Below are 11,832 nucleotides of genomic sequence, written 5' to 3' on the forward strand. Positions count from 1 at the left end.
TTTCAAAGGTCCCGAGTTCAAGTCCCAGCAACCACATGGTGCTCACAACCATCTATAATGGGATCTGATGTCCTCTTCTGGTGTGTCTGAAGAGAGCAACAATATATTCATATACATTAAATAAGTACATCTTTAAAGAGAGAGAAATGAATCCTTTATTTTTTATGTGTATGTCCAGTATCTGATTTTGTTTAATACTTTCTGGGGAATGGGCTCACTTGAACTTTTATGGAAGATGTCGAAAATTCCACATGAAATTGGTACTAGATCTTAAGTGTAAATTCTTTTTTTCCTGGAGAAGAACCACATTCTCTTCCACATTTCAGATTCCTCTTCCTGGTAGTTCGGAAATATGGACTATCTCTTGGCCTCTTTCTAATGTGACTATGATAACACAGGAGAGACCCAGGTTTTTTATTTTTTGATAGCTTAGCTGTGCACAGTGTTCTGACTGTTCAAGGGTGTGCAGACCCCCAAATGATCACACCTTTCAGAGACTCACTGTGTCACAGTGTCTAGCTCAGGTTTGTCTCAGCCTTGACCCAGTTCATCTGGCTGCTTGCCAAGTTCTTTCCATTACTCTGTCCATTGATGATGTCATTTCAGCTACCAAGTTACTGTTTTGTTCTCCCTTGCCAGCAGAGCCTTTGCCTGGACATGAAGAGAAAGCAGCAAGCATTTGTTCTTCAGAGGGGGTATACCTCAAACAGCTACCTCACCCAGCACCTCCCTTGCAAGCCAGCTGTACCAGGCAAAGCTCACCACAAGAAAGGGAAACAGAGGACTCTCAACTCAAAAGTGATGCTTCAGACTCTGCAGACACTTATAAAACATCAAAGAACAAGAACACCTGGCCTTTGGACAATAGCTACAGCAGCCCAGCTGTGCAAGGCTGTTTGAGAGACCTTTCCATAGTGGCAGAGACAGGGAATCTACCTGAAAATGGGGTCGTTGGTGAAGCATCTCCCTGTAGATCAGAGGGGAAGGGCCTTGATGGTAGTGGTTCAGAAAAGCCACTCTGCCCCAGGGGTAAAACATTGCAAGAAGCTGTGCCAAGTACAGGACCGAATGCAACTACACCTCCTTGCACAGATCCCAGTTTGATGGCAGGCACTGTGAACCAGTTTTCACCCTTATACATGCCTGGCATAGAATACTCTAACTCAGCTACACAGTACCCTATGAGTCCAAGTTTGCAAGGCTTGGGGTCTATGATGGGAGGAAAGTCCCCAGGATCACAGCCTCAGTCCTTTTCTCCCAGGGGTTTCCAGGCTAATGGTCCCCACCCTGGACTCTTTCCTCGGTACCGCCCCCAGCAGGGAATAAGATACTCCTACCAGCCTTCCTCTCAGCCTTCCTACCACCCCTATCAGCGGACTCCTTATTATACATGTCCACAGGGCTTTTCTGATTGGCAGAGATCTCTCCCTTCCCAGAGAATCCCAAGCGGACCCCCAGGGAGTCACCCTACACGCTCCCTCTTCCCAGAGAAGAATGTCCTGTCTAGTCTGCAAGGTTGTGAGACCCTAAATGCTGCCTTAACTTCTCCAACTCAAATGGATGCAGTGACTGCTAAAGTTGTTCCTCCTGATGGACACAATTCTGGTCCAGAAGAAGAAAAGATGGATGAATCTGTGGAGAGGCCAGAGAGTCCCAAAGAATTTCTAGATCTTGACAACCATAATGCAGCTACTAAGCGGCAAAACTCACTGTCAACCAGTGACTATCTTTATGGAACTCCACCACCATCTCTGAGTTCAGGAATGACTTTTGGTTCATCTGCTTTCCCACCCCACAGTGTGATGCTGCAGACAGGGTCTCCATACACTCCTCAGCGATCAGCCAGTCATTTTCAGCCTAGGGCATACCCATCCCCTGTGCCTGCCCATCCACCTCCCCATCCAGTAGCCACCCAACCCAATGGCCTCTCTCCAGAGGGTTCCCTCTACTGCTGTCAGGAAGAGGGTCTAGGTCACTTTCAGGCTTCGATGATGGAGCAGACTGGCACTGGAAGCAGATTAAGAGGCTCATTTCAAGAAGTTCACAGACCACCAGGGTAAGGTTACATTAGGTTTCTCTGAGAAAATAATACTTTATTTAGGAAGAAAAAGTGATTGTCCAATACCAACATACATACGTAAATTACAGACCTGATGGGACTAGCTTAACAGTTGTGTCTTTGCCATTTTCTTCCTCTGGTGAAAATGAATCAACATTTGGACTGATTTTTGTGTGTGGTGATAGATAAGTACTTCTGTCACTAGATTTTTTTTGATATTTTAAAAAGATAGAAAAGATTGGGGGAGAGTGGTTGTTTTTTTAATCCAGGGCTCACAATGTGACCCCTGCTGTTCTCAGACTCTGAGGAACTGTTCTACTTCAGCTTCTTGAGCGCTGGGACTGTACGTGTGTACTACCATGCCTGTACACTTAATAACTATAATTCGAAAGCTATGGGTAGAGGCTGGCCAGCATTTCTGCCTACTTGACTTGTTACTAACTATAGGGTCTGCTTTAGGAAGCCTGGGTCTGCATGGCTGAAGTTATCCTTGTCTCATTCTTCCCTATTGCTGAATTAATCTATTTATTTATTTGTTTGTTATATGTAAGTACACTTTAGCTGTCTTCAAACACTCCAGAAGAGGGTGTCAGATCTCATTGAGGATGGTTGTGAGCCACCATGTGGTTGCTGGGATTTGAACTCAGGACCTTTGGAAGTGCAATCAGTGCTCTAAACCGCTGAGCTATCTTTCCAACCCTGAATTTTTTTTTTTTAAATGTGGACTAAATCAAATGTCCTCGTGAGAGTTAGTGGTGATACCTTTAAGAAACCTGTTAGGAGCCAGGTGGTGGTTGTTGACACCTTTAGTCCTATCACTGTGCAGGTGCAGACAGACGGATCTCTTTGAGTATCCTGGTCTATATAGAGGTAGTTCCAGGACAACCATTGCTGTTACACAGAGAAACCCTGTCTTAAAAAATTAAAGGAAATATGGGCAAGGTGGTGCATGACTTTAATCCCAGCACTCGGGAGGCAGAAGCAGGTGGATTTCTGAGTTCTAGGCCAGCCTGGTCTACAAAGTGAGTTCCAGGACAGCCAGGGCTAGACAGAGAAACCCTGTCTCAAAAAACCAAAAAAAAAAAAAGAATAAACAAACTAAAACAAAAAAGAAACTTATTAGGGGTGGGATGTATTGACATGTGAGAATACTTTTATTGACATGTGGAGTACTTGGTCCTATCCATGGCACCACCCAAAGGTGTGTGGGTGCACATAGTGAAGTTATCTACCTGCTATCCAAATTAGCGATTCACAGGAAAAACCAAGTTAATAGTATATAGAAAAGATAAGCCTGGCTAGGGATTCAAACCAGCACAAGAAGTCTGAGTTCAAGGTCAGCCAGGTATTAGGTAGTTGCACAGCTCTAACCCTGTCAGGCAGGCGGATCCCTAGATTTGAGGTCAGCCAGGTCTACATAAATAAGATTCCCCCCCCCCTTTTTTTTTAAAGGAGAGAAAAGAGTTCAAGGTTATTACTTTACAGTGTCCAACTGAATTATATATAACTGTCTAGCCAGGCATGGTGGTGCACATGTTTAATCCCAGTGCTCAGGAAGCAGAGGCAGGTGGATCTCTGTGAGTTAGAGGCTAAATAAGACAGCCTGGACTCTTACACAGAGAGGCCCTGTCTCGGAAAACTTAAAGGGGGGATTGATTATAAAGACTAATCACCATACCATTCCATTTAAAACCTGGTGTGGCCCCTGCCACTGATATCCCATCTTCTTAACACCAAAGTCTCTCTACCCACTTTTGACTTTTTTTGTGATTGTTTTGTGATTTGCTTGAGACAGGAATTTGCAGTGTAGCCCAGTCTGGAATGGAACTCAAATCTTGTTGCCTCGGCCTCCCTAGTCCTGGGATTTACAGTGTGGGCCACACTTGCTCTCACACTTTTCAGTTTGCCTATTATTGGTTTTTGCATTTGCATTTGGAGGCTTTTTGAGGGGAAGGGTTGTTTGGTTTTATGTTGAGGATGTTTGAAACAATTTTGTTTTTGAGACAGAGTCCTGCTGGCTATTCTGGAATTCTCTAGTGTAGACCACAGTTGCCTCTGAACTCACAGATCTACCTGCCTCTGCCTCCCAGATGCTGGGAATAAAAGTTGTGTGCCACCACGTCAGCTTGTTCTTTTGCTTTGGAGGCAAGGTCTTACTTCCTAACTCTGGATGGCCTCCACCAGGTACTGCGCCTCCCCCAACATGCTACCGTTTTCTGCTTGCCTACAGGGTTTGTACATCTCTCCGTAACTGCTTATTTTGTGGCTTTTTGTTTGTTTGGATTGGTGTTTTGTTTTTTCAAAGCAGGATTTTTCTGTGTAGCCCTGGCTGTCTTTTGTAGACCAGGCTTAAACTCAGAGATCCACCTGCCTCTTCCTCTGGAGTGCTAGGGTAAAAGGCCTGTGCCACTATGCCTGGTGGTTTGTTTGTTTTGTTTTTTCCCTTTCTGGAAACCACTGGAGCTTACATTGTAGCCATATAAGTGTTTCAGTGTGTTATCACCTAAGCATCAGGATACTGCCCTTCCACAGTCTCAAAGTGGAAATACATGGTGGTCGCTACCATGTCCTTAAATTCCCTCTGTGTCCCTGGAATGTCCTCCAGGGATTTGCTTTTTCTATTTCTTTTGATTTATTTCTGCTATAGAATCTAGTCAAGGCTCAGGTATTTTCATTTTGTTGTGGTGTCTATTTAGTCTCTGTATACAAATATTTTCTTATTTATTTATTTATCTATTTATTTATTTATTATATGTAAGTACACTGTAGCTGTCTTCAGACACTCCAGAAGAGGGCATCAGATTTCGTTGTGGATGGTTGTGAGCCACCATGTGGCTGCTGGGATTTGAACTCAGGATCTTTGGAAGAGCAGTCGGCGCTCTTAACCACTGAGCCATCTCACCAACCCCACAAATCTTTTCTATCTTTAATATCTTTGACTTGTTTCTCAGCTCAGGCCAGTTTTCCAGGGGAAGTTTCCCCAATGCTGGGTTTTATTCACTGGCCCCTTTGTTTAGGCTGTGATGTGTTTAGGTGTTTGCTCTATCACCCCAATAGGCATGTTAGGACATTTTGTTCCAGTATTGATGTTTCTAAATTTACAAACTTCTAAATTTACAGCAGTGTCTTCGTGATAACTCTTAACTGTGCCTTTCTTCTGGCTGTAGTTTGCAAATGCATCCAGTCCAGTCACAGTCCTTATTCCCAAAGACCCCGGCACCTGCAGCATCACCAGAACAGTTGCCACCACATAAGACCCCAACACTTCCTCTGGATCAGGTAAGAATTACTAAAAACGAGATTATTTCCTAATAGCTGACAGGTGTAAGCAATAAATGCAGGTTGGATATCTTGGGCCCTGGGGTATTCAGGTCTCGGGTTTCTAGATGCTGGGATATTAGCATGGAGTTTAGTAGTTGATAGACTCAACCTGAAAACCTCAGCCCAAAATGCTGCAAAATGTGACTTTTCTATTGTTAAATCTAGTTTTGGATTCTTTAGACAGTAGTGCACATCCCAGCACTTGTGAGTTCAAGGACAGCCAGTGCTCTGGTTGTTGGCCTTGAGAGAGTTTTGGATTTCACTGGGGAATTGTAGTGCACACCTTTGATCCCAGGACTGGAGAGCCAGAGAGGCAGGCTTTTCTACTGAGTGAGTTACAGACTGTTAGGAGCTGCTAGCTATATGGGTGCTGGAAATTGAGCCCGGGTGCTCAACCAACCAATGCTCTTAACCGCTGAGCCACCTCTCCAGATCAGAGACCTTATCTTGAAAGAAAAATTTGACCGGGCGATGGTGGCACACGCCTTTGATCCCAGCACTTGGGAGGCAGAGGCAGGTGGATTTCTGAGTTCGAGGACAGCCTGGTCTACAAAGTGAGTTCCAGGACAGCCAGGGCTACACAGAGAAACCTTGTCTCTGAAAAACAAAACAAAATAAAAAAAAGAAAGAAAAATTTGGGTTCTCAGTATTGGAATAAGGAATGTCCAACCTCTACTTGACTTCATTTTTCTGAGAATAGGGGTGGTTTTGTTTTTTGTAGGGACTGAATAGTTTTGTACATGCAGTTTTCTGATCCTGGAGAATTCAACTCAGGAGATGATGAATTTCAGCTGAGCTCTGATTGCCCCTGAGTTTTATATAGCTTTTGAGTGTGTTGACCAGGATGTGTTTTGGTTGGTAGGTTTTTGTTTTTGAAGCAGGATCTCAATGTGACCTAATCCACTTTAATTATGTTACTCTAAACCTCTGGCACTCTTGTTCCACCTTCCAAGTGCTAGGTTACAGATGTGCATAACTGCACTGGGTATTCTGTCCAGCTTAGCACTGGGGCCTGGGTCCAAATTGGAGCTGTAGGACTCACTCAGATTAGCCTCTGGGGGTAAACTATTGCTCCCACAAGCCTGTGTGGGTTGTTTTTGGCATATTCAATTATTGTTAGGCCAGGCAGTTGATATAATTTTTGTCCTTTCAGAGCTAGTCCAGGGAGGAACTAAGCCCCAAGGAAGTGGACAGCTGCATGTGGAGACCCGAAGGCAGGCCTGGCGGATTTGGAGGAATGACTGTTGTACATCTCTGTCCTGTCGTCCTGCTCCACCTCTTCACTGTGAATCAAGCCTTCCTCAGAGCTGAACTGCATAGGCCTTAGGTGCACGCTCTTTAGATGACTGGCAGGCCTGTAGCTGGGATCATCTGCACAGCTGACAAACTAAACCAGAGCAATGTACCTGGAGTTCTTGCTGGTTCTCCAAATCCCAAGACTCTTGTTCAGGGAAAAATCACTTTAAACTTGGGTGGAGGGTACATGTAAGGCTGGAGTGGTGCTTTTAAACTTTCATGAGCAGCTAATCTCAGGTATATATTTGGGGAAGGGACTACTTGTAGTATTAATGTTTTTGGAGCTGGGTCCAGTTTACAGAAGTTTCATGTTGCCTTTTTTTAATTATTTTTATTTTTATTTTTTTTTGTGTGGTGAATGTATTGTATATATAGTGGGACAGTCAGGTGAGCACATGGAGGAGTTGGGAGCCCTACCCCGATGTGGCCAGCACACTGTACTGGAAGAGTCTCTGTCTTTGTACAGTCAGGTCACACTGAATGCCTGAGGAGCTTGGAGAAGAGACCCAGAAGACTGCAGGATATATATGTCGCTAACTTGTTTCCTGTCCAGCCGGCCTCGGAGACAACGTGTCCTCCTCAGCATTCATTTCACAGTTGGTTAGACGGTGCTGTCATGTGGCTTACTGGGTGTTGCAGCCATAGGACAGGCTGCTCTCATTCTGGTGGCCTAAGTTCTGGACTTGGGAAAGCATGTCCCTTCCTGCTTTTCCACCAGCTCTACCAGATAGTTGTAAGCCAGGAATTTGGACTCTAGAGTGTTTTACTTCTTAGAAGATAAAGTGGCTTCTTCATGGGCCTGTCAGGCCTGTGATCTAGAAGGCATCATACAACGCTTTCTAGCACAAATCACGTTTTGTGAAAGTGACTACTCAGGTTTGTTATGTATGTTAGTCTCAATAAAGAAATTGCACAGGTTTGAATAAGGAAAGTATATCCTATAGATTTAAATTTGAAATTAGGACTATTTCAGTATGTGTAGTTTTTATCCAGTTTAAGTGAATCATAGTAGACTCAGTCATGTTGATTTAAAGTAGCTGTCAAGGGCTAGTTCTTGGGAATTATTTGTTGTGTCTGTGATAGGAAACAATTTTACAGTATTAAATTACATTACTATGGATTTAGAAGTGAATTACACTGGATTCTCCCTGTTTAGCCTTCTGTATTTTATTTTAGCTGAGATGTCACCAAAGTTAGGATCTATGTTTAAATTTTTGAATATCCCACACAGAATAAACCAAGGGAAATGCCCTGGATTTGCAAGTCTTTGTAAAGGAATATGATTTTTAAGTATGCTTTGGGATAATAGAGATTTCCATAATGTACTAATCTGCCCTAGTATCTAGTGTAGGTGTGGGGAGGTCAATGGAGAATCCCTCCAGTTCCACTGTCCTCGGGAAATGTAGACTAGTCTGTGAGGATTGCAGGGAAACAATTGGGCACATCCAGGCTGTAGAGATAACTGGACGGAAGTGGCTGCTTACCAACCTGCTGGTGTTGCTGAGGACCCAGAGAGTGTCTCCCAGGTATGGCATACACAAATAGGGAGTTTTCTTTCCTGTTTAATTTGTGTTTGTAAGTTAGTTGAATCAAAAGCCAGACATCTGCAATACAATTTAGAAGAGCAACAAAGTCAGAATTGTGCTGTTGAGCTGTATAACTTAAGCAACTGCTACAAGTTTCGTGTCCACCACTAATAGTGGGGGCCTGCAAATCTCACTAGGACTGCTGCAACAATCAGGCCCCACAATGTCAAGGTGCTAAAACTAGAGGTTGCTAAGCTGCTTCCAACTCCCATTTCACCCCCTTTACCTGTTCCTAAAGAAGTGCTGTGAACAATACTGCAGAGAGAAGAAAGTTCCTTTATCCCTTCCTAGCTTATGGAAGAAATTAAATAGGAAATTGAACTACTGTATTAAGTTCTAACACTGTAAGAAAGGCCTGTTTTGTCCTGTGGTGCCTAGTACTTACAGGACCTAGTACTTCCTCTCCTCTTCTGGCCCCAACTTTTATTGGTCTTTGAAGTGCTAGGTTTCCTGGAACAGCCAGAACCAGTGCTGAGCCTCTGTGATCCCACCCCTCACTCTCTCAAATGCAGACAAGATCATTGGTTTTTACCTTTCTGCTTCCAGCACTTCTCTTCCAGGTATCTTACACAGATGCAATATTTTAAAAGCAGATGCAAATAATTGTGTTTGCAGTCTTCTTCAGTAGGGAAATGGTGGTTTTTAGAAGATGGAATACTTAGAAGGTAGTATATAAGGATGTCTTCACAGATTCACTTTTAGGCCAGGACCTGCATCTATGCTCACTGTGACCTTGCTGGTATGCTGACTCAGCGATCCTTAGGAAGACATAGTTGTGCATAATTGGAAGCACTCTTTGATTTAGTGTTAGACTTAGCTTTATCAGATTTAGTCATAACTTAGAACCCTTAGGACTTGAAAGAAAGAAAAGATTCAGAAAGCACAAGTGGAGCCTTTTAGAAGGCTTATGAGTGTGTGTCTTGTCCCCCAACCCCAGCCCTACTGTGAAATAGTTTTTTTTAAAGGGAGAAAAAGATAGCAAGAGTGTTGGCTAAATTTCCTCCCCTTAGAAGAATGTGAATATGCAGGGATCTTGTTCATGTAACTTTCCATCCTATCTCTTTAAAATAAATGTACAGCCACTCTTGCTCTCTGAGCCAGATTGGTTTGGGGTCACCTGATAGGGGACCTATCTGAGCCTGTGAACTGCTCTTCAGTTCACACTGAGACTAGGCCCTAGGCCATGTGCTCTCAAATGGTAAATCTCATACTAGTCCATATATTAAAACTATATGGAAAACTTTAAGACCTGTAGTCTCCTCCCTCAGCTCAATCAAATTTCAACTTTAAATGTCAATTACTCTAGCCTGCCTCTTGACTGGCCATGGTGTTATTATCCAATGACATTTGTTTGCTGTATGGTTGTTCTCTATGTTAACTTCTACTGACACTAAAAGGTGTGCATGTTGAATGTAGTCTTAAACACACAAATGTCCCAGTGTAGTTCTCACTAGTTTGCCACCAACATGACTTCAAGTCATACCACTTGGTCAGACCTTTTTTTTGTTTAATGAATGTTCAAATCTATAAATGATAAACTGTTCTTAAGACCTAATCAGAGGTGGGGGAGGGGCTAAAGATATAGTTCTATGCACTCGCCTAGCATGTGCAGGTTCAAATAAAGTAGGTCTGGTGGAATGGAGCTGTAATCCCAGCTCTTTCGAGGCTGAGGCTGGAGGATCATAATTTCAGCCTTGCCTGAGCAACTTAGATGCCGACACCAGAGTGAAATGAGGGGTAGGGCATAGCTCAGTGGTAGAGCATTTGTGCAGCTTTGATCCTCAGTCACCCCAACACTCCATAATTGAAATTCCCCAGGAAGGCTTAATCCAGAGTCAAGGTCAGATGTCAAAATCCTCAGGTGTTTCAAATGACCTCATTTGATCTTCTAGCATTCTTTACTGTTCCATCCTTGACCTCCTCCTTTATATACTTAGAACCCCAATGTGATGTTCCCTTCACAACAGTGTATCGGTGAGTGTTCAGTCCGGAGGGTTTCTGGAATGCTGGCAGCTCTTGTCAACAGCTATAGCAAAGACACTTGGCATTTGGGTGGAACATAAAGAGACATTGCCCCTTCCCCCATGAATTTACAGCACTGCTTTAGTTCAAATGTGAACCCAGCATGGTGGCACAGACCTTTAATTCCAGCAGGCAGAGGCAGAAAGATCTCTGAACTCTAAAGTCTGCTTGGTCTAACTTCAGGCCAAAGCTTTAAGTAGTGAGACCCCCATTAAAATAGCTAACAAACCCCAAGAATGAATGTGACAAATGTGATTGATACTTGCTGGTGAAAGGCTCTGACTACCTTTATCTGTTTGAGCACACTGAACTCCTTAGAGCCTTAGGACCTGGCTTAGACCTTCCTTTTGAGTTGCATGCCTAATCACAGTAGGCTGACACAAGCCTGGCCTTGGTGCTAAGATCTGGATCCCTCTCTGTCAGTCTTGGGTTAAAACATTCTCTAGGTAAGGTGGGACAAGCTTTCTACTTGCTTGGCTTAAGTTAGCTACTCTCACTCCATCCTCTCACTTGGGGTTCAATGGTGACAGCTGTGTGGATATTGAATAATTTATTGAAATGCTGCCTCCCTCCACCTCATTCTGTAGCCTCTGTGGCTCCTTCATTTCTTTAGGCAGGGGATACCTCTCTCATTTGACTCATGAGCCCTAGCCCCAAATTGAAAGTCTGCACACAGTATATGACATTGGACATTGTTATCTTGCTACAGAAGTGAATGCCCTGTGAACTGTCCTGGCCAGAAGGGAATGGTATTTATTTTTATATTGTATATATTTTGTCATGGTCTGCTGGTTCCCTGCTGTTTCACTGAGAGCGACAATTACCTCAATAGTTAGTTTGATGCTGTGTGTTGGATAATTTTTTGAAAGAACTTTTTAAAAAGCTTTTTTGATCTTTGGAGATATGTAGATTTATTTCCATATGAACTGGTTATTTTGTATAAAGTGCATTGTTAAATTAGCAAGGCTTTCGCGTATGTGCCTGGTGTGTGTTCATGTGTCACTTTATCATCAGGTCAGACTCATGTCAACAGTGCCCACCACCTGAAAGGATTCATCTTCATCTCACTTAGATGCCAAGAATCTTCACAGTCTTAACTATGGCCAGGGCAAAACCCGTCACAGCTAGTCTGTGGTACCTACCTCAGACCTTTATCCTCATCCCAGCTACAATGCATGGCTGGTTGCAGGTATCTTCCCAAAAGTGATGGCCATGTTTGGCATTGGCTGCTCTCCTTGCAGAGCCTTTCAGTTGACAGAGACCATAGATACCTGTAGCCTGTAGTCATCCAAGTTACAAATATCCAGAAGAGGGAGCTGCAAGCCCAATGAAGCTTAGGCTAACCCAATTGGGAAACATTTTGATTAGGTAGGTTCTTTAATCAACTGTAGTCTTAGACCAAACTACCTAGCTGCTTTTATTATTACACTTTTAAGTAGTCCTCATTCAGCCATACATATGCCTGCCCACAATCCCTGGACGCTGAAGACTGCAGGTTAGTTACTAGCTGGTAGCCAGCTAATGCAACAAGGACTTGTCTTCACCTTC

General features: G+C 43.5%; 1 protein-coding gene across 5 annotated transcripts in view; it reads left to right on the forward strand.

Annotated features, from left to right (window-relative positions):
- Positions 1–11,298, forward strand: part of LOC110316611 (cat eye syndrome critical region protein 2 homolog) — a 101,220-nt gene extending 89,922 nt beyond the window's left edge. For 3 of the 5 annotated variants that reach the window (XM_021191021.2, XM_021191022.2, XM_029535081.1), the window contains 3 exons: positions 640–2,056; positions 5,227–5,338; positions 6,534–11,298. In XM_021191021.2, the coding sequence (XP_021046680.1) occupies positions 640–2,056; positions 5,227–5,338; positions 6,534–6,539 (1,535 nt within the window). In that variant the 3' untranslated portion in view covers positions 6,540–11,298. The remainder of the gene's footprint in view (positions 1–639; positions 2,057–5,226; positions 5,339–6,533) is intronic. The other 2 variants (XR_003843260.1, XM_029535080.1) reach the window with 2 other exon arrangements.
- The last annotated feature ends 534 nt before the right edge of the window (positions 11,299–11,832 follow it).

The sequence above is a fragment of the Mus pahari genome, chromosome 2, assembly GCF_900095145.1.
Source record: "Mus pahari chromosome 2, PAHARI_EIJ_v1.1, whole genome shotgun sequence".
Classification (NCBI taxonomy): Eukaryota; Metazoa; Chordata; class Mammalia; order Rodentia; family Muridae; genus Mus; species Mus pahari.